The sequence below is a fragment of the Lepidochelys olivacea genome (genome assembly GCF_965140295.1).
Source record: "Lepidochelys olivacea isolate rLepOli2 genome assembly, chromosome: 12".
NCBI lineage: Eukaryota > Metazoa > Chordata > Testudines > Cheloniidae > Lepidochelys > Lepidochelys olivacea.
The window spans coordinates 30,119,625-30,143,387 of record NC_140422.1 but is presented as its reverse complement, the minus strand read 5'-3'; the positions used below and the strand labels follow the sequence as shown (position 1 = coordinate 30,143,387).

At 40.6% G+C, this 23,763-nt stretch overlaps 1 protein-coding gene across 1 annotated transcript in view; it reads right to left on the bottom strand.

Moving 5' to 3' along the window:
• VAT1L (vesicle amine transport 1 like) overlaps positions 1-23,763 on the bottom strand; it is a 90,359-nt gene that overhangs the window by 51,513 nt on the left and 15,083 nt on the right. Inside the window, exons 3-4 of the mRNA XM_084644506.1 lie at positions 22,542-22,757; positions 5,795-5,937 (exon numbers count right to left, since the gene is read on the bottom strand). Of these exons, the coding sequence (XP_084500632.1) occupies positions 5,795-5,937; positions 22,542-22,757 (359 nt within the window). The remainder of the gene's footprint in view (positions 1-5,794; positions 5,938-22,541; positions 22,758-23,763) is intronic.

Below are 23,763 nucleotides of genomic sequence, written 5' to 3'. Positions count from 1 at the left end.
AAGAGAAGTTTGGCTTCATTGAGATTCGACTGGGATAGTATATTACAGGATGATAAAAATATGTTTATCTATCTGAGCAACAGTGTTGTAACCAGAACAACTGAGGGAAAGAAGCAGAACATGAGAAAGTAGAAATTATATATTGTTAATCTCTGGCACAGAGACTATGTGAATGGGGGGGGGGAGAGAGAAAATCATTATTTAATCACTACAACTATTTTACAGGGCAAGATGGGAATCTAAAATAGGGAGGTTATGAAAATAAATCAAGAAGAGTTTATGCAGATCAGAGAGGCCTGTGAAAGACTAGAGCATGGATCATGGGAATGAACAGCTGAATGTAATAACAGCATTGGTCTACTTCATAGAAGATATCGACCATGCAGCAGAAGTGCTGTGGGAGTGTTTGCTCACAATACAGCCCAATCTTCTTCATGTTTCATTCAAGTCAACAGTCTCAATTCTTTTCTCACACCAGTGTAGATCAAGAATAACTTCACTGAGGTCAATAGTTATACTAGTGGGAAGCCAGTGCGAGACGGCAATCCAGTGCAAAAATGCTACTTAGGTGACTAAGGGCTGAGTCTATCCTCAGACACATGGGGATGTATTGGTGCTTATAAAAACAGCTGTTAGATGTGAATTTCTTCAGGGAAGCAAATAATTCTACATGATACACTTCGATTCATCCCCCATGCATATTCAGAGGGAAACTTGAAATCTATAGTTTCCACACTAGAAACAAATATTACATTTGTAACTCCTGATAATGATGGCAGGCACTCACAGTTATCAAAGAACCTAAATAAGTTAGGGTACAAAAAGATTTATAGTGCTGGTGCCAGATAGTAACTTCACTTGGAGCCAAATTGTATACATTTCACCTGTGTACATGGAAGGAATCATCCATGGGTGGGTCTCCTCTTTTTTTGTGGAGGGTGGCACAGGGTACCATCACTCCTGCCCTAGTCTCTGTGGAGACCCCTCCATGGGTTTGGGTATCCATGCATAGGCTGGTGGAATGTGTATTGTAGTAAAGAATACAGCCTTGAGCTGTATTGTCCCCTCTTCAATGTGAAAACTACTTTAAGCATTAAAGGGGCATCATGGAGGCATTCAGAGGCTCGGGGGGGGGGGGGGTCAGGGAGTGCCCAGTGGGGTTGGAGGCACCCTAGATGCATAGGGGCAGAACTGGGGCATCCTGGGCTCCATTGCATCTTGCACATTAATTTGGAGGATTCAAAGGCGCGTGGAGGTGGGGTGGGGGTCAACCCCTTGCTTTATGAACAAGAGGGCAAATCCAACCACCCAGATAGAAGAATTCAAAAAAAACTCAGTGGGGAATCTTACAGAGTTTTTTACCACCTACGCAGTTTCTCTCATGTAGAGGTACAGTCTAGGCTTTGGTCATTAAAACTACAATGAAAACCACTGTGCTAACTCACTTTTACACAGCAAACTCCACAGGGGCTGCAATTCAACAGTTTTGACCCTGTCTCCATAGATCTTAAGAGTTTTCAATTGATGGCTCAACATGGGCCTACCAGGATCCTAAAATAATTTGGCCAGCCAGTACAGATGGTTATAACAACCATGCTCTAGCCTGGATAAGAATTGAGGTTGCAGCTGAGGTTGTTTAACAGTGATCTAATGTCATACTCTAGTTTACATAACGTCCTTATCTAGCTAAATAATGTTTGTTCCAGCATAGCTCAATCTGTGTCCCTTCGCCCAGTCATGTTAGAATTCCATTTAGCTACAACCAAGTTTAAGAAAGAATTGTCCATTTGGTAGAAGAACAATCGACCTCCTCATCAAAGGCAATTCATACTGAATCTGAGCCCTAAAGTTTGTGCTCATTCGGGCTTTGCTGCACAGACTCGAACAGCATACGCTCTTCAGCCTGGCAAGGGTTGAATAGCCAAATAGATCCTTCTATGGAAGGGCCTACACAAAAACTGCAGCATACCAGAAAGATTTGTGGGTATAAATTTGAGTGTGAATGGGTGTCACATGGCAGGGGAGGTCTGCTTCTGCATTCATCAGACAAAATAAAAAAGGGGAAACGGGTCATTTTCTATCTCACTTCTCCTTAGATAGTATGTTTTTAAGCATCAGAACATGGACAGAATTCCGTTTTGGATTTTTGATCTATGAGGTTCCTGCACTGAGTCAAACCAAGCTTAGAGAGAAGTCAATAGGAGCCATCCACATGAATCCAAGGGCAGAATATGGTTACAATTTGTGCAACAGAGGAGTTGAATTTTTATATGGTTCCAATACATAACCTTGTTAGCATACATTTCTGAACATAGCTCAGTATTTACTGGCCAAAAAACCACTATCTTTTTTCAGGTGCAAAATATAACCTGACAACGTTCAGAGCTATTTTAAGAAAAGAGAGAGAATTATTAGTTACTCTAATGGTGCCAGTAACAAAGTCTGGGTTCACATTTCTCTGCACTAACTAAACCTGTGAGCTCCTGCCTCCAGTTTGACTAAAACCTGCTATTTTACTTTATAACCAAGCAAATATCTCTAGTAGTTGTAAATAATTGACCAGTTCTCTTTAATTAAACAATTATGCTAACCACTGGTACATTATTCTACGATAATTATACCCTGGGGACTGTCAAAGGCATAAGGTGCAGTCAACAGTTTCTACTCCCCAAAAGCAACTGTTAGCTTGTGATGACCCTACCTCTTGCAATTGCCTAACTGCAATTAGACAAAGTCGGAGAACAGAGAAAGCTTTATGACCTATAAAGAATCTTTCATTTTCCTCAGAAAAGAGAGAGAAAGAGCTCTCAAATGTCTGCTGGAAACACATGACAAAGAGCCACAAAACATAAGACTTCTTCCCTTAGTAGTGTAACAGTTAGACACTGCTGATATGTGTGGGCCAATAATTTCTCCAGGTGGGTAATATCTTTTTTAGCTACTGAGCTACAGAGTTCTTCTTCAGGTCTGCTCAGCTCTGCGTGCTCAAAAACTTGTCTCTTTCACCAAACAGGCCTTGGACCAATAAAAGATATTTCCTCACCCACCTTGTCTCTCTAATATCTGGGGACTGGCACTGCTAAAACAGTGCACACAATTTTCTCTACAGTTAGGCAGTTTGGTGAGCATTCATTTGTAAACACATGATACTTAACGACAGGTTTCAGAGCAGCAGCCGTGTTAGTCTGTATCCGCAAAAAGAAAAGGAGTACTCGTGGCACCTTAGAGACTAACCAATTTATTTGAGCGTAAGCTTTCGTGAGCTACAGCTCACTTCATCGGATGAAGCTGTAGCTCACGAAAGCTTATGCACAAATAAATTTGTTAGTCTCCAAGGTGCCACAAGTACTCCTTTTCTTTTTAATGATACTTAACGTACCCTCTCAGAAGTAATCAGGGCAGTGAATGTATCTTTATTGTAAACATCATCCCAGTCATTGTTACTGCAGGATTTTGATATAAAGCAGGCTTTGAAGTAGAGCCACTGCCCTCTGGCAACCAAGCCGTCTATCTACTAGAGCGGGTCAGGGATTTTCCATCAAAATGTTTTTTCCAATGGAAAACCCAGTTTCTGCAAGATCAACGTTTTCCATTTTCTGATTTGAGACCAAACCAAAAATTCAAAATATTGGAATTTCCCATGGGATGGACATTTTGACTTTCCACAGCTCTCCACCTACATTTCAGTGACACACTCATCACCCTGCCATCATAGTCACAGCAGTCTTCCTAAAGAGGAAATGTAACATTTTGCATGTATGTTTTATCTTCCATTCCAAATGGCCCCAAATCACAGTCCCTGTGGACTGATCATAGGGGAAAATCCACTAGTAGTAAACCAGAGTGAAAGCTACAAAGTGCTGCCATGCATTTTAATGGACTCCGTGTAGCAAAATTTCTCTCCACTATAACTGGGTTCCACTGTAATAATCCCTTGGAATAGAACAATGATCATCTACCACAATAGGCAGTGGGGCATTCCAAGGAGATTGTATCTTCCTCTGGTTGAGCACAGGAGAAGTCAGCATCCCATGGATAAGGAACGGGAGCTGGTTTTGAATTCTGATGAAATTTTTCTTCAAAATTTCAAATGTTGAACAGTGAAAAAATTCTGTGAACATTTTCTCCCCGTTTGTTCAAATGGCCCTAGTACAGTGGGAGGTAGCTGACTCCTGGTCTGTTGCAGCTGCTCCCAGAGGGAAGTGAAGAGGAGCTGGATCATCATGCTACAGCAGCTCCCCACTGGCAGTGAAAATTCAGCCCCAGCAGCTTCCAGTGGGGGGAAGTGAGGTCCTATCAACAGTCCAGGGCTGAGGAGGTCATGCTGGGCAGATACCCTTTGCCAGACAACTCTTCTCTTGATCTAAGGAAATGTCGTGTTGAGTGAAATTTTCTTCTGATATAAAAAGGCCTTTGTTACAGTCCCGATTTAACTCCCCCTGAAGTCAGGGACAGTCTTGCCACTGAACTTAATGGGAGTTAAAAAGGGTGTTAAGGGGGTGATACAGAGCACTCACATGCATACCCCAGCATACCAACTTCAGCTGCCACAGGGGTGTTTAGCAGTAGTCAGACTATTCAACCCATGTAGGATGAAAGAGTGATGAATACTGTATCCAGCTGACAATGCAGAGAATACTTGTGGGAAGCACAATGTAATTACTCACACTAGAATTATGTCAGGATATGGGGACTAAACACCCTGATTTTACAGAGGAGTGCCACAGGATCTTCAACAGCCACTCCTCCAAAAGTTCCCATGGTTTCCCCCAACACCAAGCTGTGGCAGCAATGACTTGAGAAGGAAGCATGTCACCAGTCGAATACCCAACACTACTTCCTGTGGCCTATGTTCTTTTTGGGGACATCCCATCTATGCGCTGAGCCTGCTTAGCTTATGAGATCCACTCTGATCCCAATCCAAGGTGATATAAGCTAAAAACTTTGCATATATTTTGATGCAGCATCCCTTATGGAGAACCTTATGGAGAACCCACACAACATGCTACTGGAGTGCGTGCATGTGCAATGGACATAGAAATTTCTGTTGCTCCCTCCAGCTGACTGAGATAGTGCATCAGTGCAGTCAAGACATCTTTATTTTTAAAGTAGAATTAGAAAACAGCAACATCAAATATTTGTTTCTAGAATTAGAGAAGATTTTCTTTACTTTCCCTACCAAATGTATCCCTTAGCAGCCAACACTAATCAGACTAACCCAAAAAACTGCAAGCATTTGTGAATCACTGAAGCCTAGGTGACAACTTCAGGAGGTCACCAAATGAATCTAACCTTAAAGCAAACAGACAAATTTTAAGTATTCACAATCCAACCAGACACCATAGAACTCAAGATACTAGTGGTTTGCACAATATAAGAACCTAGATAGACAGAATCACACAAGAGAATTCCCGAACATTTTGAAGAAATTGCACCAAATCTACTAAAAACAACTTAGTGAACAGCAATAATAAAAGACTATCAGGCTACAGGAAAATAATATGAGATTAAATCCCCCCCAGTCAAGTTCTTTGTTCTCTTTCATTTAATTCCTTTGGCTTGTAGCAGGCATCTAAGTGAACATGCTCAATAAAGCCCATGTTGGATCGTAAAGGAAGAGGGAAGTACTGATTTGCTATAATTATCTTTTCATTAGAAAGTTAGAGAACATCTAGATTAGATCTGTGATTGTTCCAAAACCAACCTGTTTATTCAGTTCTCATAGATATGCTTAACTCACTGTTTTCATAGTAATTTGCTAGCTACTACTTGATAATCAAAACAAAATCCTTACCTCTTTACTTCTTGGACATAATCTGCATTTCTGTCAAACAGGTGAGTTACTGAATCTTTGATTGCTTCATGCTTGAAAGAGGAAGCTGTTCCAAAAACAGTAACATTGGGGATCGTTGAGCAGAGCTGAGCAACAGCTTGACCCTGCAAATATATTATTATATCAGTTCCACGGACAAAATCAGTTACTTGATTTCTGCCTGCCAATTCACTCATAATACAATAAAATCCCAGGCTGGCCATATGCAGTTTTCAAAACTTTCTTTATCCTGGTTAGACATTTCACAGTCACACAGTAAAACAGATGTAAACCCACGCATATCCAGAAAAATATTCTTTTGGGATAAAATTAGTTTAGCAAGTGATAAATTATACTGGAAAAACTACCACACATATATCCCTTTCACAATGGTGTTCTGAAGTGAATTCAGCTATTGTAAAATGTTCCAATTAAAGGGCAGCATCCACTTAAAATGATACTTTTGCATGAAAGACATTTACATACTGACCTAAAATGATGATTATTGAAGGATTACCAGAAAAATATTTCTATTTTTTTTCCAGTTTGTTTACTATGGGCATTTGCCAGTGTCTTAGGCCAGAATTTTGAGTGTACTTTGGGGGAAATCCACAATGATCAGTGGATCTTATGCTCACCTGTATGATGTGCATCTTTAGGCTTTGAAAGCTCTTAAACACTTGAAAGCTCTTAAATAGCTTGTGTCACTATAAACATGTGAGCAGTGGAGGACTCATTTACTTAAAATTACATTGGGTGCACTGAGTAAGAGCTAAAGTTTCACTGAGAGTCAATGAGACTTAGGATTCTAAGGCCCAGATCCTCACAAGATATTTAGTTTCCTACCTTCTATTGATTTAATTAAAACCAGTGGGAGTTAGGCACCTAAGTACCTTCGGGATCTGGGCCCTTATGAACAAGCAGGATATCACTTTTTCCTGGTACAGTCATTTTCCTCCATTTGGGTGGGTTTTTCACATAGCAACAAAACACAGAACAATGGTTATTATTAGAATAGGATATGAAATTGTAAATGCTGGTGTAGTACCTGAAATTACTTAACTCGTGTATGAAGAAATTAACATGGTTTTAAGTTAATGGTATCTCTTAATAAAGAAAGGAGGGTTGGAGAGAATACAGAGAGTGTTTCTTTTTCCAATTTTGGTCTTTTTGTCAAAAACAGCATTTTTAGGAAAAATTGTAGACTTCACAGAAATTTCTCATTTTTGCAACATTTTCTGATGTCTTTTTTAAACATAACTTTTTACTGAATTTTTTTAATCAACTGTTTATAAAGTTATTTTTCTTGCTTTACAGAAAATACATTTTCTGACTGAAAACGGAGTATTGAGAAACAAAAACTTCTTAACATGACTTTGACAAAAGTTTCATGGAAAAATTTCCTGAAAGTTTCATGGAAAATGCAAAACAGAAAACTTCAAAATGTTGGGGTTTTTTTTTTGCAAAATCTTCCTATTTTCAGCCAGCTTTCTGCACAGAAAAAGTATGCCCTTTTTCTTATTATACATATCATTCATCATGGATAGCTCTCTGAAAACAACTGCTCAAAGAGCAATGGCAGTAAAAAAAAAACAAAAAAACAAACCAAACCCAAAAAAACCGCTAACAGAATGTTAGGAACCATTAGGAAAGAAGACAGTAAATATCATAATGCCACTATATAAATCCATGGTATACCCACACCTAGATTACTGCATGCAGTTCTAGTCACCTCATCTCAAAAAAGATACATTAGAAATGGAAAAGGTACAGAGAAGGGCAAGAAAAATGATTAAGGGTATGGAATAGTTTCCATATAAAGAGAGATTAAGAAGATTGACTTTGCAGCTTGGAAAAGAGACGACTAAGTGGGGATATGACAGAAGTCTATAAAATCCATGAATGGTGTAAGAGAGAAAGTAAGTGTTATTCAGCCCTACGTATACCACAAGAACTAGGAGTCACCCAATGAAATTAATAGTCAGCAGGTTTAAAACAAACAAAAGGAAGTACTTCACACAATGCAGTCAGCCTATGGAACTCATTGCCAGGGAATGTCGTGAAGACCAAAACTATAACTGGATTAAAAAAAGAATTAGATAAATTCATGGAGGATAGGTCCATCAATGGCTATTAGCCAAGACTCGCCTCTGTACTCAGATCTCTTCAATCACCCCTCAGTTCGCTGGTCTTCCAGATGCCCTTTATGGTCACTTATGCCACCACAGGTTATGATAATGATGAAACCTGCTTGGCATAACGAGTGGTCAGCAATGACAGTCATTAATCATCTCGTTACCCAACCATCTGCCCACTAGGTTTTGACCTGCCAAGGCACCTGTGGTCATCCGTGAACCGGTTTCAAACAGGACAGGGCAATTGTACTCTCTTCAGATGGGGTGCAGTCAACTTCAGACTATGTTGCATATCCTTGACGAGTGCCTGCTGACTTACATTGACGGGGGACTACCGGCTCTTCACTTGGCTGATGACGATGCTATTAAACGACAGGGCACACTGCACACATGCTGAAGAGCCAAGATGGTCAGGGATGCTCTAGTTGTCCCTATGCCACTGACTGCCAGATGCTGGGATTGAATGGCAGGGGATGGATCACTTGATGATTGCCCTGTTCTGTTTGTTCCCTTTGAATCATCTGGCATTGGCCACTGTTGGAAGACAGGACTAGATGTACCATTGATCAAACCCCGTATTGCCATTCTTATGTTCACCATTTACATGTAGATATTCATCTTACTAAGGCTGCAGTCAAGCTACGGAAGAGTAACTATCACTGTCAAGGTTCCTTCCCCACTCTGAACTCTAGGGTACAGATGTGGGGACCTGCATAAAACCCCCAAGCTTATTTTTACCAGCTTAGGTTAAAACTTCCCAAAGGTACAAACTATTTTATCTTTTGCCCTTGGACTTTATTGCTGCCACCACCAAGCGTCTAACAAATATATAACAGGTAAAGAGCCTACTTGAAAATGTCTTTCCCCTCCCAAACCCCATGCCCCCTTTCCTGGGGAAGGCTTGATAAAAATCCTCACCAATTTGCATAGGTGAACACAGACCCAAACCCTTGGATCTTAAGAACAATGAAAAAGCAATCAGGTTCTTAAAAGAAGAATTTTAATTGAAGAAAAAGTAAAAGAATCACCTCTATAAAATCAGGATGGTAAATACCTTACAGGGTAATCAGATTCAAAACATAGAGAATCCCTCTAGGCAAAACCTTAAGTTACAAAAAGACACAAAAACAGGAATATACATTCCATTCAGCACAGCGTATTTTATCAGCCATTTAAACAAAACAGAATCTAACACATATCTAGCTAGATTACTTACTAAGTTCTAAGACTCCATTCCTTTTCTGTTCCTGGAAAAAATATGAAACAGACAGAGAGAGACCCTTTGTTTCTCCCCCCTCCAGCTTTGAAAGTATCTTGTCTCCTCATTGGTCATTTTGGTCAGGTGCCAGCGAGGTTATCCTAGCTTCTTAACCCTTTACAGATGAAAGGGTTTTTCCTCTGGCCAGGAGGGATTTTAAATGTGTTTATCCTTCCCTTTATATTTATGACAATCATCCTCTCAGTTTTACCATTTCCAATTTAAAGGAGAACTGACAACAATGGGATCAACCTAATTTGACAAACTGTGTTTTGGGACCCTAAGGTACAATGAAAAATATATGTTTCCAGCCATGTGCTTGAGCTTAGAGATTTTACATAATAGTTTCCCTAAGTTTTTGTCTCTAATAAGCAAACTTTCACCCTCTATATGATTATCCTCACTAGTCCTTCCATAGAAATACTATAAGTAATGTTGACAATCCTCTTTGCCCTTGATCCTTTGGAATAGAATTTTGGCACATGCAACACAAAAATAAATACCATACTGAAAAGGAAGTTGATTAGCACACTCTTTGCTACTTGTATTTGACATCTTTTCCCCCAGGGTGGGGGGCATAGCATGTGGGTTCTGAAGAGCATTAATTTTATGAAGTACGGTCTGGGGGCATGGCGTTAAAAATCTGTATATCTTCTTTAAAGATTCTGAAAATGTTTGGAGGTGCCTTGGGCTAATCCTGTACCACAATTCTCCTTCTACTGGAAAAGTTCTGCAGCATGTTATGCCTACCTTAAAAAAAAAAGAAGAAGAAAGAATTATGGTAGGTTGCAAATGTTCGATCTTGATAAACAACTAGGGCAGTTTGGTGCTGCTATATCAGGGTTTTGTAGCTCTAGTGAGGAAGTCACAGTGGGAGGCATTCAAAATGCACAATCAGGCCTAGTGTACCTCCAATAGCCAGAGCACCTTGCTAAGCTTACAATAGGAGATAAGTGTGTGAGAGACAAATATTGCATTTTTAAACATGCCTACTCCACCTCTTTTATTAGTAACACTATACTTTAGGATTGGATGCCTGTTAAATGAGGGATGAGGAAGGACTTTCAAAGATATTTCATGGTTGAGGTTAGTTTGTGTCATTTACTCAAACGCCTTTTTAAGATAATTTTGCCATTTTACAGCAGAGGAGTTGAGCCCCTGTAATCTGACCAGTGCTTTTTTTTTTTTTTTTTAAATGTATTCCTTCTAGCATGATCCATTAGAAAGTATGAAATATCTTGTAGTATTTTGAACTGGTCATGTTGCTTAAGCTCTCCTGAGCTATGAAATACAATTGCAGCCGCTGCTTCTGGCTGACATTCACAACATGATGGTCTGAATTTAAGAAAGAAAAGTCACGTTGCTCTTTGGTAGAGCCTGGAACAAGGAGCAAGTCAGACACAAAATGAATCCTGATTCTTCTCCCACTTAAAATGAGACTAATTCAATAGTTACTCCTGGTCTAACTGAAAACTAGAGCAGGTTGGAAAAATTAATTTTTTTCTTCAGTTTGCTGATTCATCACAATCGAAATATTCTGTGGAGACAGCTCATTTTTAGGTAAGTTCCTCCGAAACCCAGGCAGATTTCAAAACATGCCCAGGCTTTCAGAGTCACAGACCCCAAATCTTCCAAGTTTCCCTGTTCTGGTAGGCTGAAGGGAAGCTGGGAGCCTGAAAGCTCTGGGTGTCCCAAGCTCTGGGGCTCTCTGCTCAGTTATGGCTCCCAAGGCATCCAGACTCGTGGCTCCCTTTCTTCCCACCAGGAAGAATTTATTCTGAAGTTATCGACATGAGACATTTCCATTTTTCTGTGTCACACAGAATTTTGAATTTTTTTAAATTTTGTTTTCAATAGGAGCAAAACCAAAATTTGGACGTCTTGAAATCCCCTGTGAAATGGAATTACCATTCTGCACCCAGTACCACTGAAAGCAGAATAATCAGGCTGGAAGCAGAGCTCTGCAAAACGTTCATATCAAGCTCAGCTTTTGCCTGATTTCATTACAATCTTTCTCCAGGCTAGGTGAGATGTTTGTAAGTGTTTCTAATCAGCTGGGTCAAGTTATGAGTGAACGCACTCTATAAGCAGAGGGGGAAAGAGTCTGATGGATATTCACTTCTATCAGATGGTTGTGACAAGAAAGCAGGCACAACTATGTGTAGTATTTACTAAGCTTTTTATTATTATTATTGTTATTATTATTCACAAGCAAGATGTGGAGAGTGAGTCAGAACAAATTAACCACCCACTCTTGCAAGGCCTCTGTACATAGGGCTCCCTTTGAAACCAAAGGGCTCATCGGCTTAGGCCCAAAATATACAGGACCCCTTACAAACTAAGGTCCAGATCCTGCAAGCAGCTCCTTGTGGATGGAAGCTCCTCGGCTTGGGCAGAATTCCATAGACGTCAATGGAGCTCTACGTGGGTGCAGGAGTCTGCTTGCGGGGAGCTATTTGCAGGATCTGTGCCTTAAACTGTCTGAGTTTTACATCTCTAGTCACAGTGGGCTTTAAATGCTCTGAATTAACATGGAAAAATGGTATTTTCTTGAGGCTGGGGAAGGAGATATTGGATAAACACTGAATTGCTTACATTTGGAATTGAATATAGAGTTGTCCCTACAGTTATTTTGTTAAAACAGATGTACAGAAGACATATTTATAAGCCACATTCAGCCTCTGATTGCGCCTGTGTAATCTCACAGAGACCTGGAGGCAAGAACTGGCACTGTGAGTCTAATAATGATGTCTGGCTGAATTTAGCAAACCCTTGCTGTATTTCTAGCCAAAGGTTGGCGTTTGTAAACTGCCTGCATGATTAGTAAGATCATTCATGGATAAACACACTTATTGTTCATTCCAAATAGAACTCCTGGTGATATATAATAAATATCAGTAATCAGCTTTTATTTACACTAGGATAACTAGATAGCCCTGTGAGTCTTGGCATCCTTCCACATAAGGATGAATGTAATTTTCACTGGAAGTCCATTCAGTGGTGTTTTTCAGGAAAGGACATTATTACTACTTATACTATGGTAACTCCTAGAAGCTTCAAGACGGGGACCCTGTTGTGCGAGGTATTGTATAAATATACAGCAAGAGATAGCACTGGTCCCAGAGACCTTATAAACTAAGCAGATAGCGAAGCAAAGGGGGGGAAAAATGGAGGAGGATGCCGAAACACAGAGTGGGTAAATGACATGCCTGAACGTAACCCAGGGAACCTGGGGCACAGCCAGGAACTGAACCCAAGCCTGCTGAATCCCACTCCAGTGTTTCAAAGCACAGGCCATCTTTTCTCGCTGCCATCGGCCATTTTTGCTTGAGAGGGAATTCCTCATCCCTCAGAAACATAGGGAACCCAGTTCTTTTACTAGTCTCCAACTCACTTCCGCCTTCAACTGGCTATATTGTTTTGAATCCAATTTTAACCCTCCCGCGCCCATGCCAGAAAATTACACCATGAGCTTAGAATGGAAACAAGATCTGGCTTTTGTACCTTTCTCTTTGTAACCACACTTCTGCGATGGGACTGGTTTCATTTGGTGCCATTTTCCATTTTGATGCCTCCTAACAGACTGGGTCAGTATGAACCATGATGATAAATGGATATTTTGTGAAGGATGCTAATGAAGTCAAACTCTGACCTTCTCATTGTTCTAGAATATACTTAGTTTTCTGCGTACAGTCCCTTTAACTTGGGAGGAAAGGGGATAATAAATGTTCCTTGAATCAAAAACACTGAATACTGAAAAGGTCAAACTATTATAGTAGAAAGCCATTATATACATGATGCAAAAATTCCCAGAGTTTCACATTTCCAAGAGAGTGCCGGGCCATTAGGAAAATGCACAAGAAGAAATGATGTGTGCCAAACCTGCTGCAGATTGGATGGTGCACCCATTGTAGATACAAGCCTGACCAAAACCCCAGACTACAACATCCCTCTGACATTTGTGGGTGTTCCAAGTCCAAACTGGATAAAGATACCTTTATAGTGGGCTGAAACAAGAATGCTGAAGAGTCTGGAGCCAATTCTAAGAAGGACTCTTGTGTAAGTTTCTCTTATCCTCCTACTCCTCCTTCTCAGGACAAATAACCTTAATTTAATATCCTCTCTCTTCTTTTGGCGATGTAGTTCACACGTACATCTGCGACCCTCCATACCAAGATATAGGGCCAGATCCTGATACAAGACCCTACATGCTTTTCCCAATGAAGTCAAGTACCTGTGGACTCAAATCTTAAGTAAAGACAGGTAGAATTTGGTTGCATGCCAAAGCAGTGCTGTGGCTATGCAAACCTCTCAAATCTCCTTTCTAATCCCTTAACTCATTTAGTTTCCTTCCAGTATAGTTCAGATTAAAAGTTCATGTTTATGAGGTTACACATTTTAATTACAAATACCTGAGGGTCCAGTCCCGGGCTCCTTGCAGAAATGGGATGTGCATGGAGGACTTCTGCAGAAACTGGAGAGAACAGAGTCCTCCCCTCTCCTGCACTGGAGCAGCAGTGAAGCTACTTGGCAACTAAGCCTGGTGACGAATTGCTGCACATTCTCTACAAGGAGCACAATTTGGCCAGAGTCACCCCCCAGTTGAGGATATGCCAACCACAGCCCATATCTCCTGCTTGCTAGGATAGTTCCACTCGAGAGAACATCTTTGTAATGGATGCAGACCTGAGAGGGCTTCCAGTCCTACCTGCTCCTTGCACAGCAGAACCACATCAGCAGCTTCACTGCTGGTTAGCCTTCTGCCTGCTTCCTGGATGTTGTGGGGGTGGGGAAGCAGGCAGAATTTCCCCAGAAATAATCACTTATGCGCTGCTAAACCAGCCTAGCACTTATGTGATTAAACATGCACGACTACAATACCCCCCACAATAAAACCAACCCAACAACAAAAGACCAAAGCCACCAACCACTCTTCCCCTCCCACCCCCAAATTGTTAATATTTGGAAATAAATCCCGATGCATAGCCACAAAACAAGTTCTTGTTTTCTGAAACTGAGAAAATAAAACATGGAAATCCAAATCTCATTTGACAACTAATTTTACCTTTAATAGGACTTAGCAGCCTTTGGATAAAGTGATCAGCTGTTTCATTGAAACAATCAATGTTATGATGAAGTATTTGCTTGAAACAGAATTAATCTTATTTCCAAAACCTGTAATTTTTACACTGCTTATCATGCAAAACACCACAGTTAGAGTCTTTAGAGAAATAAATGACTCAGATTAAAGTGCTTCTATGGAAATATAAGAAATCTCTCATAATATTGTACTTGGCATACAAGCAAGTTTCAAAGATGGTTTGATGGATTTTATTTACATGAACGTCAATTTATAGAACCAATATGTTGGGTCGCTACAAAATCCAGTAGAAATGGCAATATTGTGTGTGAATGTTTTAAGGTCCAGTTAAAAGGCCTGTTTTTTTTTTTAAAAAAAAAGTTCAGCTACTCACCTGCAGAGTGGGAAACCTGTCGTGTTTTGCTAGTCATACAGGAGAACCAAAAAAGTGAAATTTAAGAAACATAAAATTGAAATTGACAGTTTAGTTCCATTGTTTATGAATTTCACTCAATTTAGAGAAAAAGCATGGATGATGAAAAGTAAATTATATTTTTAAGTAAGTTTATTTTAACAATCTTAAGGTGTTACTGGGACCACAGGAAAGTTGGGTTTTTTAAAAAAACACAAACAAACAAAACAATAGATTTTTATCTTGACAACCTCCCTTTTGATCAAAATGGGCCAGATCTGCAGCTTGTATAAACTGGCATAGCTACACTAACTTGCTAACTTGCCCTAGCTGTGACTCTGACCCAAAATACCTTTAGCAAGATTTCTGTGTATGAAATTTGTTTATTTGATTAGATATAAATTGAGTCCAGCTTTAAAACCTGAGTCAATAAATCATCTAAAAAAGGTAATGCACAGTACATCTAATATCTCAGAATGAGCAGCATAAAAAAAACCAAAATATCCTTCCATTAGCCTAATTTTTGTCAAGTCTAGAGATACTGCTCAATTCTTTTAAATCATTCAGTTTCAACCTTGTATTAGATTCCTGTTTGGGACTGAATGTGGATAGAATCTACTATTCATTATCAGATTTTTTTCCCTTGGTATATTCATATTTAAAGGTGGACATGAAGCAATGCCTATATTCAGGATATGTTATGGGATACATGTGTTAAAACATTCTGAATAGGACGACTGTGGGCGAGGATTGTATAATAGCCTCTCAGCATCTAGAATGAGATATCTGAGGTGCAAGGAGACATCAACCTACACAATAACGCACTTTGTGAAGGTGTCATTTTCCAATTAAAACAGGGAAACTGGAAGCCAGTAGAAAAGGCAAACATTGCTGAGTAGTGAAATGGAATATGAGAAGTTCAAACTCATGAACAGATTTGGGACAGGTCTGATTTTAGTTACACCAGAAGAAAGTTTTCTGATCAAAACAGGGATCATTGAATGATAATGGCCTCTTTTTACCCAAAAGCAGGCCTATTTTTTAGCAGAAATTTGCAAAATGTTTCCCTCCCCCCACCTGCAAAATTGGCCAGTTGTGTTCAATTTAAAACAAAGCATGTAAATCAGCACTGCTCTATTGACATCAAGGGAACTATACCATTTTACTCCAGAACAAAAATGCAAGTCCCTATGTGACAGGATACAAATAAATAATAATAAGGGCCGCCTGCCTTTCACATGACTCAACAGGGGATTTAAGGAAGGGACTTGTCCTCTGGGGAGGGATGGCTGAAAAGGCTTTTTCTGTGGCATCTGGGGACTACAGCTTGCTACGGTCAGGGGAATTGCTTTGTTTTGTGTTACTTCTTGAGTTTGTGTGTTTGAATAAACTGTGCACTGAGGCAAGGACCTCAGACAGATTTTTGCATGGCACTGATTCTTTCCTGGGCTGGTGACACGTTTCCCCACACTTTAATTGAGGATTGCCATTTCTTCATGAATATTTTGCACCATTTCTGTTGCTAACAATATGCCACTGCTTACGTTTGCCATACACTCCTCATTCTGCTTCTCACTTACCTAAAAATAAGATATTTCTCCTCCCCTCCTCCCCCAAAATAAAACCTTGTAGATTTGTACTAAGGCTACAGAGGCACAGTTATCAATAGCTAAACCAAAAAATGCCATCATCGCTCACGTAGATTGGTTCGCTGGGAAAATGTGTGCTGCTGTGTCTGCCAATTAAAATGAAGAGTACCTGACAAACAGTAAACAGTGCTGTCATTATGACCTAAAAGCGCTGTCCTACCAGTTTTATCCTTCAAGTTCAAACGTATGAGATCGCGGTCCGGAACCTACTCATGCTGCTTGCACTTCCTCTGATGTTAAACCTGAAAGTGAAGGTCACATCACAGCTAGAGGGTTGCAATCAATGTCTCTGCATGAGCGTAAGTTTAATTTTAGCTTATGTGAAACTGAAATACTAGTGCAAGAGAGTCACTCAATATTAACGCCTAACAGTATCTAGAGGTTAAGTGATGAAGTGGTGCAATTTACATCCTTATGGCTTTCAGCAGGCGTGCAAAACATGGGCAACGCACATATAGAAGATGGAAGGGGAGGATAAAACCCCAGAAAAATAAGACTATAGGGTAAAGCAGGGCCCTACCCTTCTGCTTCCTTCTCATTGCCCGCCATAGCCTCTTTGTGTGCCAGTTACACTAGTTTTGTATGTTTACTGAATGCCAAATTATGGCCAACTAGACTCTTTCACCACTAACACTGTCCTAGTCCCTGGGTTTAGCAGGGGGCCCTGATGAAATATATGGTCTAAAGCATATATACCATAAATATATGGTATAAAGCGGTCTTGTAGTGTCATGCAGGTCACTACCAGACTACTCTTCCAGGCTCGCTCTATTCCATGCGTCTCTTCCCCCTGGATCCTCTTCAAGTAAGTTTCAGAGTGGCAGGGGAGGGTCCTGTGCCCAGGGAAAAGCAAAGAAAAGGGCTGGGACCAAGGCATGAATGCTCAGCAGCTGTGCCAGGTCTATTTTCTCAATAGGCCAGGAGAGGAGAACCCTTCTGCCAATAGGCTTGACCCTACTCCATTGTAGTCAATGAAAGTTTTGTTATTGTCTTCAGTGGGAGGAGGATCAAGTCCAATAGGAGGAGGATTCCCATCTACCTGTTGGCATCCACAGCAGAAGATGCCTGCTGCTCCTCTTCCCTGACCTCTGAGGAAGGGCAGAGAAGATCCCTTAGTCTCCCTAGAGAACAGAATCAACAGAGAGTGTGAAGAGCAGGGGGAAATAACAGAGAGGAGAGAGAATGGGCGGTAAACTGGAACAGGTGGGACTCTTTTGCATTTTGTCTCAGGCTCTATAACTCTTGGGTTGAAGCCCTGTCACCTCCACCAGAGGAATGCATGAATTACACCAGCATTCGTAAGTTACTCAGAGCGATTTTCATGGGAGTAGCTCTTGTTTTAACCAAGTCTGCAGGAACAAGCCTCGGCCTTACTGAAAGCACTTCCTACCTAAGAGCTCACCATGGTCACATTGTGCAGCTCTTTCTATGGATGTAGAGGATGAAATGCTGTAATTTGAGGTCTAACCATACTAATCTATGTAATACATCATTTAATGTGGGATTTTTCAAAAGAGCTCAAAATTGAGATAGTTCCACTCCCATTTAAATTATGACCAATAAGCAAAGCTAGGCTAATGCTGAGTGCTTTTGAAAAATATTACCCTTAACAAAATAAAGATAAACAAATCATAGCTAGATTGATTTTTTAAAAAAAATCTTTTCTCTTTATGTATCCCGTATGGCACTATTCTCATAGCACTTCATTTTCAGCCTTCATTTTGAAGTCCACCATTTTAAGGGGTGCAACTTTGCACTCAGTAATGCAGAGGCACAATTGCTGTTACTCAGATGTCGAAATACCCACAAGAGCCCGTTTCAAACAATTAGATGTCTAAGGGTTTGTCCACGTGGAGACAACAGTTAATTCAAATTGACTAAAGGTATGAATTTGAAGTTGATTAGTTAAATTACATTAAACCTTTGTGTGAACACCCTCTTTTAATTGTGAAGGAGAGTGACCACACAGAAATTTAATGAATCCACTTTGGTCCAGTTGAATTAACTTTCCTGGATGTCTCCATTTTGACAAGCCCTACATGGCAAGGGCTGGTCTCATTGGTGCTGAAAGTGGGAAAAACAAGTTTTTTAAAATCAACGCTGAATCTCCCATAATCCAGAATTAAACATTTAACCCTATTAAATTGTTTTCAAACGTTCATTTCTTGTGTGACCCAAGAGCAAGAGAACTCACTCATGCTGCACCTGAGCACTAATGAACCTTCATCTCAAGTAACTAGCTAATTGCTTTATATTGAGGCAAAAAGTCCCACTGGGGTTCATGTTACTATTCCATTTGTTTGCCAGATGAGCATTTTTTGTAGAGATATGGCAATGCTATCCTGGCAAGCAAGTAGGGGAGGGGGGTCAACTCTGTGCTGAATCAAACACTCATAGCCATTCCTAGGGTGATAGAAGCCCCACCATGAGACTTCTCATTCAAAGACCACCAGAAATAGAAGACTTACCCTTATAGGGTCCACGTGGTATAATTGGACCTGCATATCGTGATTACATCCTGCCACTGTTTTTTTTTTAACCTCCAGAGAACTCTCCCTTTTTTACCCCCAGCATGGAGATTCATCCATGGATCAATAAAAAGATGTTGCATTTTTGGGGCATTAAGAAGGTGTGTAATGTCTAATTCAGCAAGGCTTTTAAGTATTTACCCACCTTAAAACTCATGAATAGTCCCATTGAATTCAATAGGATTTCTCATGTGCTAAAAGCTAGGCACATACCAAAGTACCTTGGTGAATGGGGGCCTAAAACAGGGAGTATGGCAAGCCCTCTCCTTGGAGTCTCTTCATTGTTTTGAAAGTTACTGATCATGACTGACTGGGCATCCTACAACATGCCATACACACACAGTATTTTTCCCAGGGAGTTTTCACTCCTCATTTAGGCAACAACCCTGAGCCAGCTTCTTCCAGCTGGCCCATTACAATTGGTCCTGCTTTGAGCAGGGGATTGGACTAGCTGACCTCCTGAGGTCTCTTCCAACCCTAATCTTCTATGATTCTATGATTACATTCCTCACACCCAACTCCTGCCCAGACTAGCAGCAAACTGAATTCTCCCAACAAAAAAAAACCTGGAACAAAAGCCCTACAGCATTTGTCTGTCTCTCCCCCTCAAGCATTCCTACTTGGGTGCGGTTTTCAATAGTCCTCCAAATTTTAGAGGCATAGTCAAACAAGCTCCATCTTCTTCCAAGCTGTGGAGAAGCTAGAAGGCAGGTAACTCTCTTCCAACCAGGGTCCTTCCCATGATGAAGGAATAGGTAGATTATATACGAGCCTCCTTCTCAGATTGTGTCCTGATTGGCCGAGAGAGGAGACAGGGCTCCCCTGTTCTATGCTACAAAGCTCCTGGTTCCAGGCCCTAGAAAGACTAGTAACCTTAGATTTTCCAAAAAAAAACCCAACAATTTTTACCTTGTGATCACTTGCGGTCTCCCAGTATCTGCCTGTCTGCCAGAGAACTCCTGGAATGGGGGTTACGTGGCCCCCAAGCTTCCCCCTCTGACTTTAAAGAGACAGTATACCCAATCACAGTGAGCATATCCCCGAACAGATATTAGCAGAAGGTCAGCTGCTATACTAAATATCATAAGGATTTCTTTTAAAAAAAACAACAAAAAAACCAAACAGGCAGAATATACACAGAGGTCAGTAGGAGTTTTCTCTGGCTCCAGTCAATGAAAGGGCTGCAGGATTTTTCCCAGAGGGAAATCCAAAAATGAACAGGCAAGAACTTAACAATCAACAAGTTTTCTTATATAAAATGCCTGAAGTAACTAGAATAATGAACTAGCATTGCTAAGAGAGGAACAATTGCAAAGTTCTTGTACCACAGGGGTCTATTGTCTCATTAAATTATTCAGGAATTTCTATGACATTTAGAAATCAACTGGCCAATCTTTTCACTTGCTGTCAAACGTTAATGGGCTTTGCATCTGTTAATACAAGAGCACAGAAAATATCTTTTCTCAAAGTGATTTGAATGCTGGTTTTCCTGTATTATTAAATGAGGAACTTCCTGGGAATCATTTGCTCAATGGATACTGTTACATTTTCAGTGTTTTCAATACACTGAGTATTAGTATTGGGCCCACTGGAATCAGGGTCTGTCAGCACATTCACCGTAAGACTCAGCTTCAGTTAGTGAGGTGGAAACCCCCCCAACTAACCTCCACAGTGAAGTTTTCCCTGTAAGGTCTGGAGAGACAACATGGTCTGGATATGGGACTGGGAGTCAGGCAAGTCGATTATTTTCTGGCTGTAATCCTCCATGCGCTGCCACCAACAGAGCTGGCTGGCTACAGGGGGGAATGCACAACACAGCACCTGTGGAGATATAGTAACCAAAGCCCATCCCTGCAGGCCAGCTAGCTGTGGAAATCACTGTGTGCCTTGGGGGTGCAGTATCTCCTGGAGCTCCCACTGGCCCATTGCAGATCTGCAAAGTCCTGCTGAACCTCTGGCCTCCTTGCCTGTAATTTAATCACAATGGGCAGAGCTGGTGATAGACTCCTTCCCTCCCCTCATAACAGCGAGTCAGCATCTCCCCTGCCCTCAGCTCCTCTAGTGATAGACCCAGAGAGCACTGAACAACTGTCAGGAGAAGGACAGGGAAACAGCCACCTGCCTAACAGCAGCAGATACTCACAGGATGAACCCAGCACGCAGACCATATATATAGGAGAAGATGCCTCTGTGTGAGGAACAAGGGAGAGTTAATGGAGAAAAGGAGGGAGAGAGAACAGAAACTGATGGGGGGGAAGGAGGGGAGAATGGAGAAGGCAAGGAGGAAATGGAGAATTGATAGAATATAACAGGAAGGATTTATACATCTGCATTGGGGTAGCTGATGGGTGTAGGAGGAGATAATGGATTTGTTGTTTCAGAGGGACCACACTTTGGGATTCTATGCAAATTTGCATATTAATTTATACAGAAATGTCTACATGGAAATTTCTTTCATGCAGCTCTGGTTCTGTGCCCCCCTGTACAATCTAGTGCCTTAAATGAAAGGTTCAGTCATAAGTTATTACAGTGACAGCAAAGTGCACAGTTTCACTTAATATGGAGCCCCATGTTATTTTAACAGTTCCAAATTCCACACTAAAGATTAATATTAAACAAAGTGGACCATAATTCCTTAGTCCATACTGCACTGAACTGTAATAAGATTATAAATTCCAGACATTTACTGGAGTATTCCGAGAGGGTTGTTCATTGCAAGCAGGATTATCTTTGGCTACAAATATTTTGTGTAAAGAGCTGATGAATGTATTCCTTTAATTACAGCCTATCTTTTAGAAGACTATGGAAGAAGAGGTAAAGACATAAAATCAAGGATAAGGTGTTTGAGGGCTGCCAGATGGTAGAAGACTATGGAATATTAATTTAGAATAAATAAAGACAATTTTGAAGGATAAAGGAGAGAACTCCAGGCAGAGATCTACTGCAGTTCCTGAGTGGATAAACTATATAGTGAAAGCCCCTTTAGTTTAAAGATACAAAAATTCTACTGTCTGTCTTAATTTTAAGCACATACTTAGGTGCTTTCCTGAATCACAGCCTACATGATTTGTAATACAGACCTGCTGACTCCTTGTTTGCTGGTTGGCTAGTGTCGTGTTCCCCTGAATCCATCCAGCTGGTGCTTTGCTCAGGCAATGTGTACTTTGTTGCAGGTGTCAGACTGTAACACTCAGTAGCCATTGCTCACTCCAACTCCGCTTGTCTTTTGTAATTATTGACTTCAGGCCTGGCCTTAAAAAGTCCTGCAATGTTTCTCTTTGCTGTGGAAGATGTAGAACCCCCTTTCCAGGTTGTGCGCAGAAGCAGAGAGGACATTCTGTGTATATCACCTACTCCCTAAACACAGATTTACAGGCAAAATTTCTACCCCTTAATCAATATCTGCTCTTTTAACTCTGCCTTCCCACTTCATTTTTTTTTGTTTGTTTATTGGGATAGCCTCTTATTTGGCTTAGAGCTCCTATCTAATCAATCCTTGAATACGTTTAATATTAGATAGAGATGGAAAACATAAAAACCCTCACAACACGTTGGAAAGTTTAGATCTGAATCCAAACTTCGAGACTCAGATCCCTTTTGTGTGTTAACATACATCAGACCATTTCAGTTATTCATATGACAAGAAGAGTTAAATGCACCAACTTACCACCCCACCTCCTGCAGAGTGAACCAGCACAGACATGCCTTCTCTTAGGTTGGCCACTTCAAAGAGCATCATGTAGGCAGTTACAAAGTTCATAGGAAAGGCAGCAGCTTCAGAAAAGCTCATGTCATCAGGAATCCTGTAGACAAATTCTACTGGGGTACATACTACTTCAGCCCATGCGTTGTAGTTTACGAAAGCCATTACTCTGTCTCCAATCTGCAGTAATAGAAAGAATGACATTGGGATTATTAGGATAGTAAGCATGCACATCAGAATGATTACAAAATGCTATAAACCATTGAATCCATGAATAACTGTATTAGAATATAAGTGACATGACCAGAAGTTCTCCCACCAACCTTTATGGATGATGGGTTGTCCACAGAACTGCTTCTGCCACACTGATTAGGAAGAAGCAATTATTGTTGCAGCCCAGCCTTGGGCTCTTTAGGATTTCAAGAGCCTTTTTGGATCAGTTAAACTTTTACTTAAAAACAAAAACACAGCTCTGCTTCAGGTCTTTCTTTGCTGGTTTGTTTCTTTGGTAAAAATTTAAACCAGGATTAAATTTGCAGGCAATACTAACACTGGAAAGGTAGCTAACATAGGAGGACCAAACTACAAAGTGACATCAAAAGATTTGAGCAGTGGGGTGTCCAAGTTGCGAGGGGAGCTTTGCTACTAATGAAAGCAAGTCCCGCATGTGGGAGCAGGGCTAGAAGGGCACCAACATAAAGTGAATGGACATGACTAAGCAACCCCATCTAAAAGGGAGTTTATTTTCACCTGGCCTTCCTAATCTTGAGAATTTTTCACAAGCTATTTTTCCAGGCAATATATTTGCTGCATGCGGAGGTGTGGACATAGGAATGGGAGGCCTTCTATTTTAAGAAATAAACCACAATATGAAAGTGCGAGTACCAGTGATTTAGCCTTTTACTTTAATGCTAGCATTACCTATTTACTTTGTATTTATGTTATTCTAAGTAGATATTTAAACTGCCTTTGCCTGCTGGAGATAATCAATATGTGACAAGGATCTTAACTACTGAGGCTACATTCTGCCCTGAACTACATCAATGTATTTCCAGAGTGACTCCTCTGAAGTTAGTATAGCTACCATGGGTTTAGACCTGTGTGACAGAACAGAATTTGACCCTATAACTTTAAAATAGGACTTCAAACATCAACCTTGTGTCCTTCGGTTCTTATGCCAGCTTCT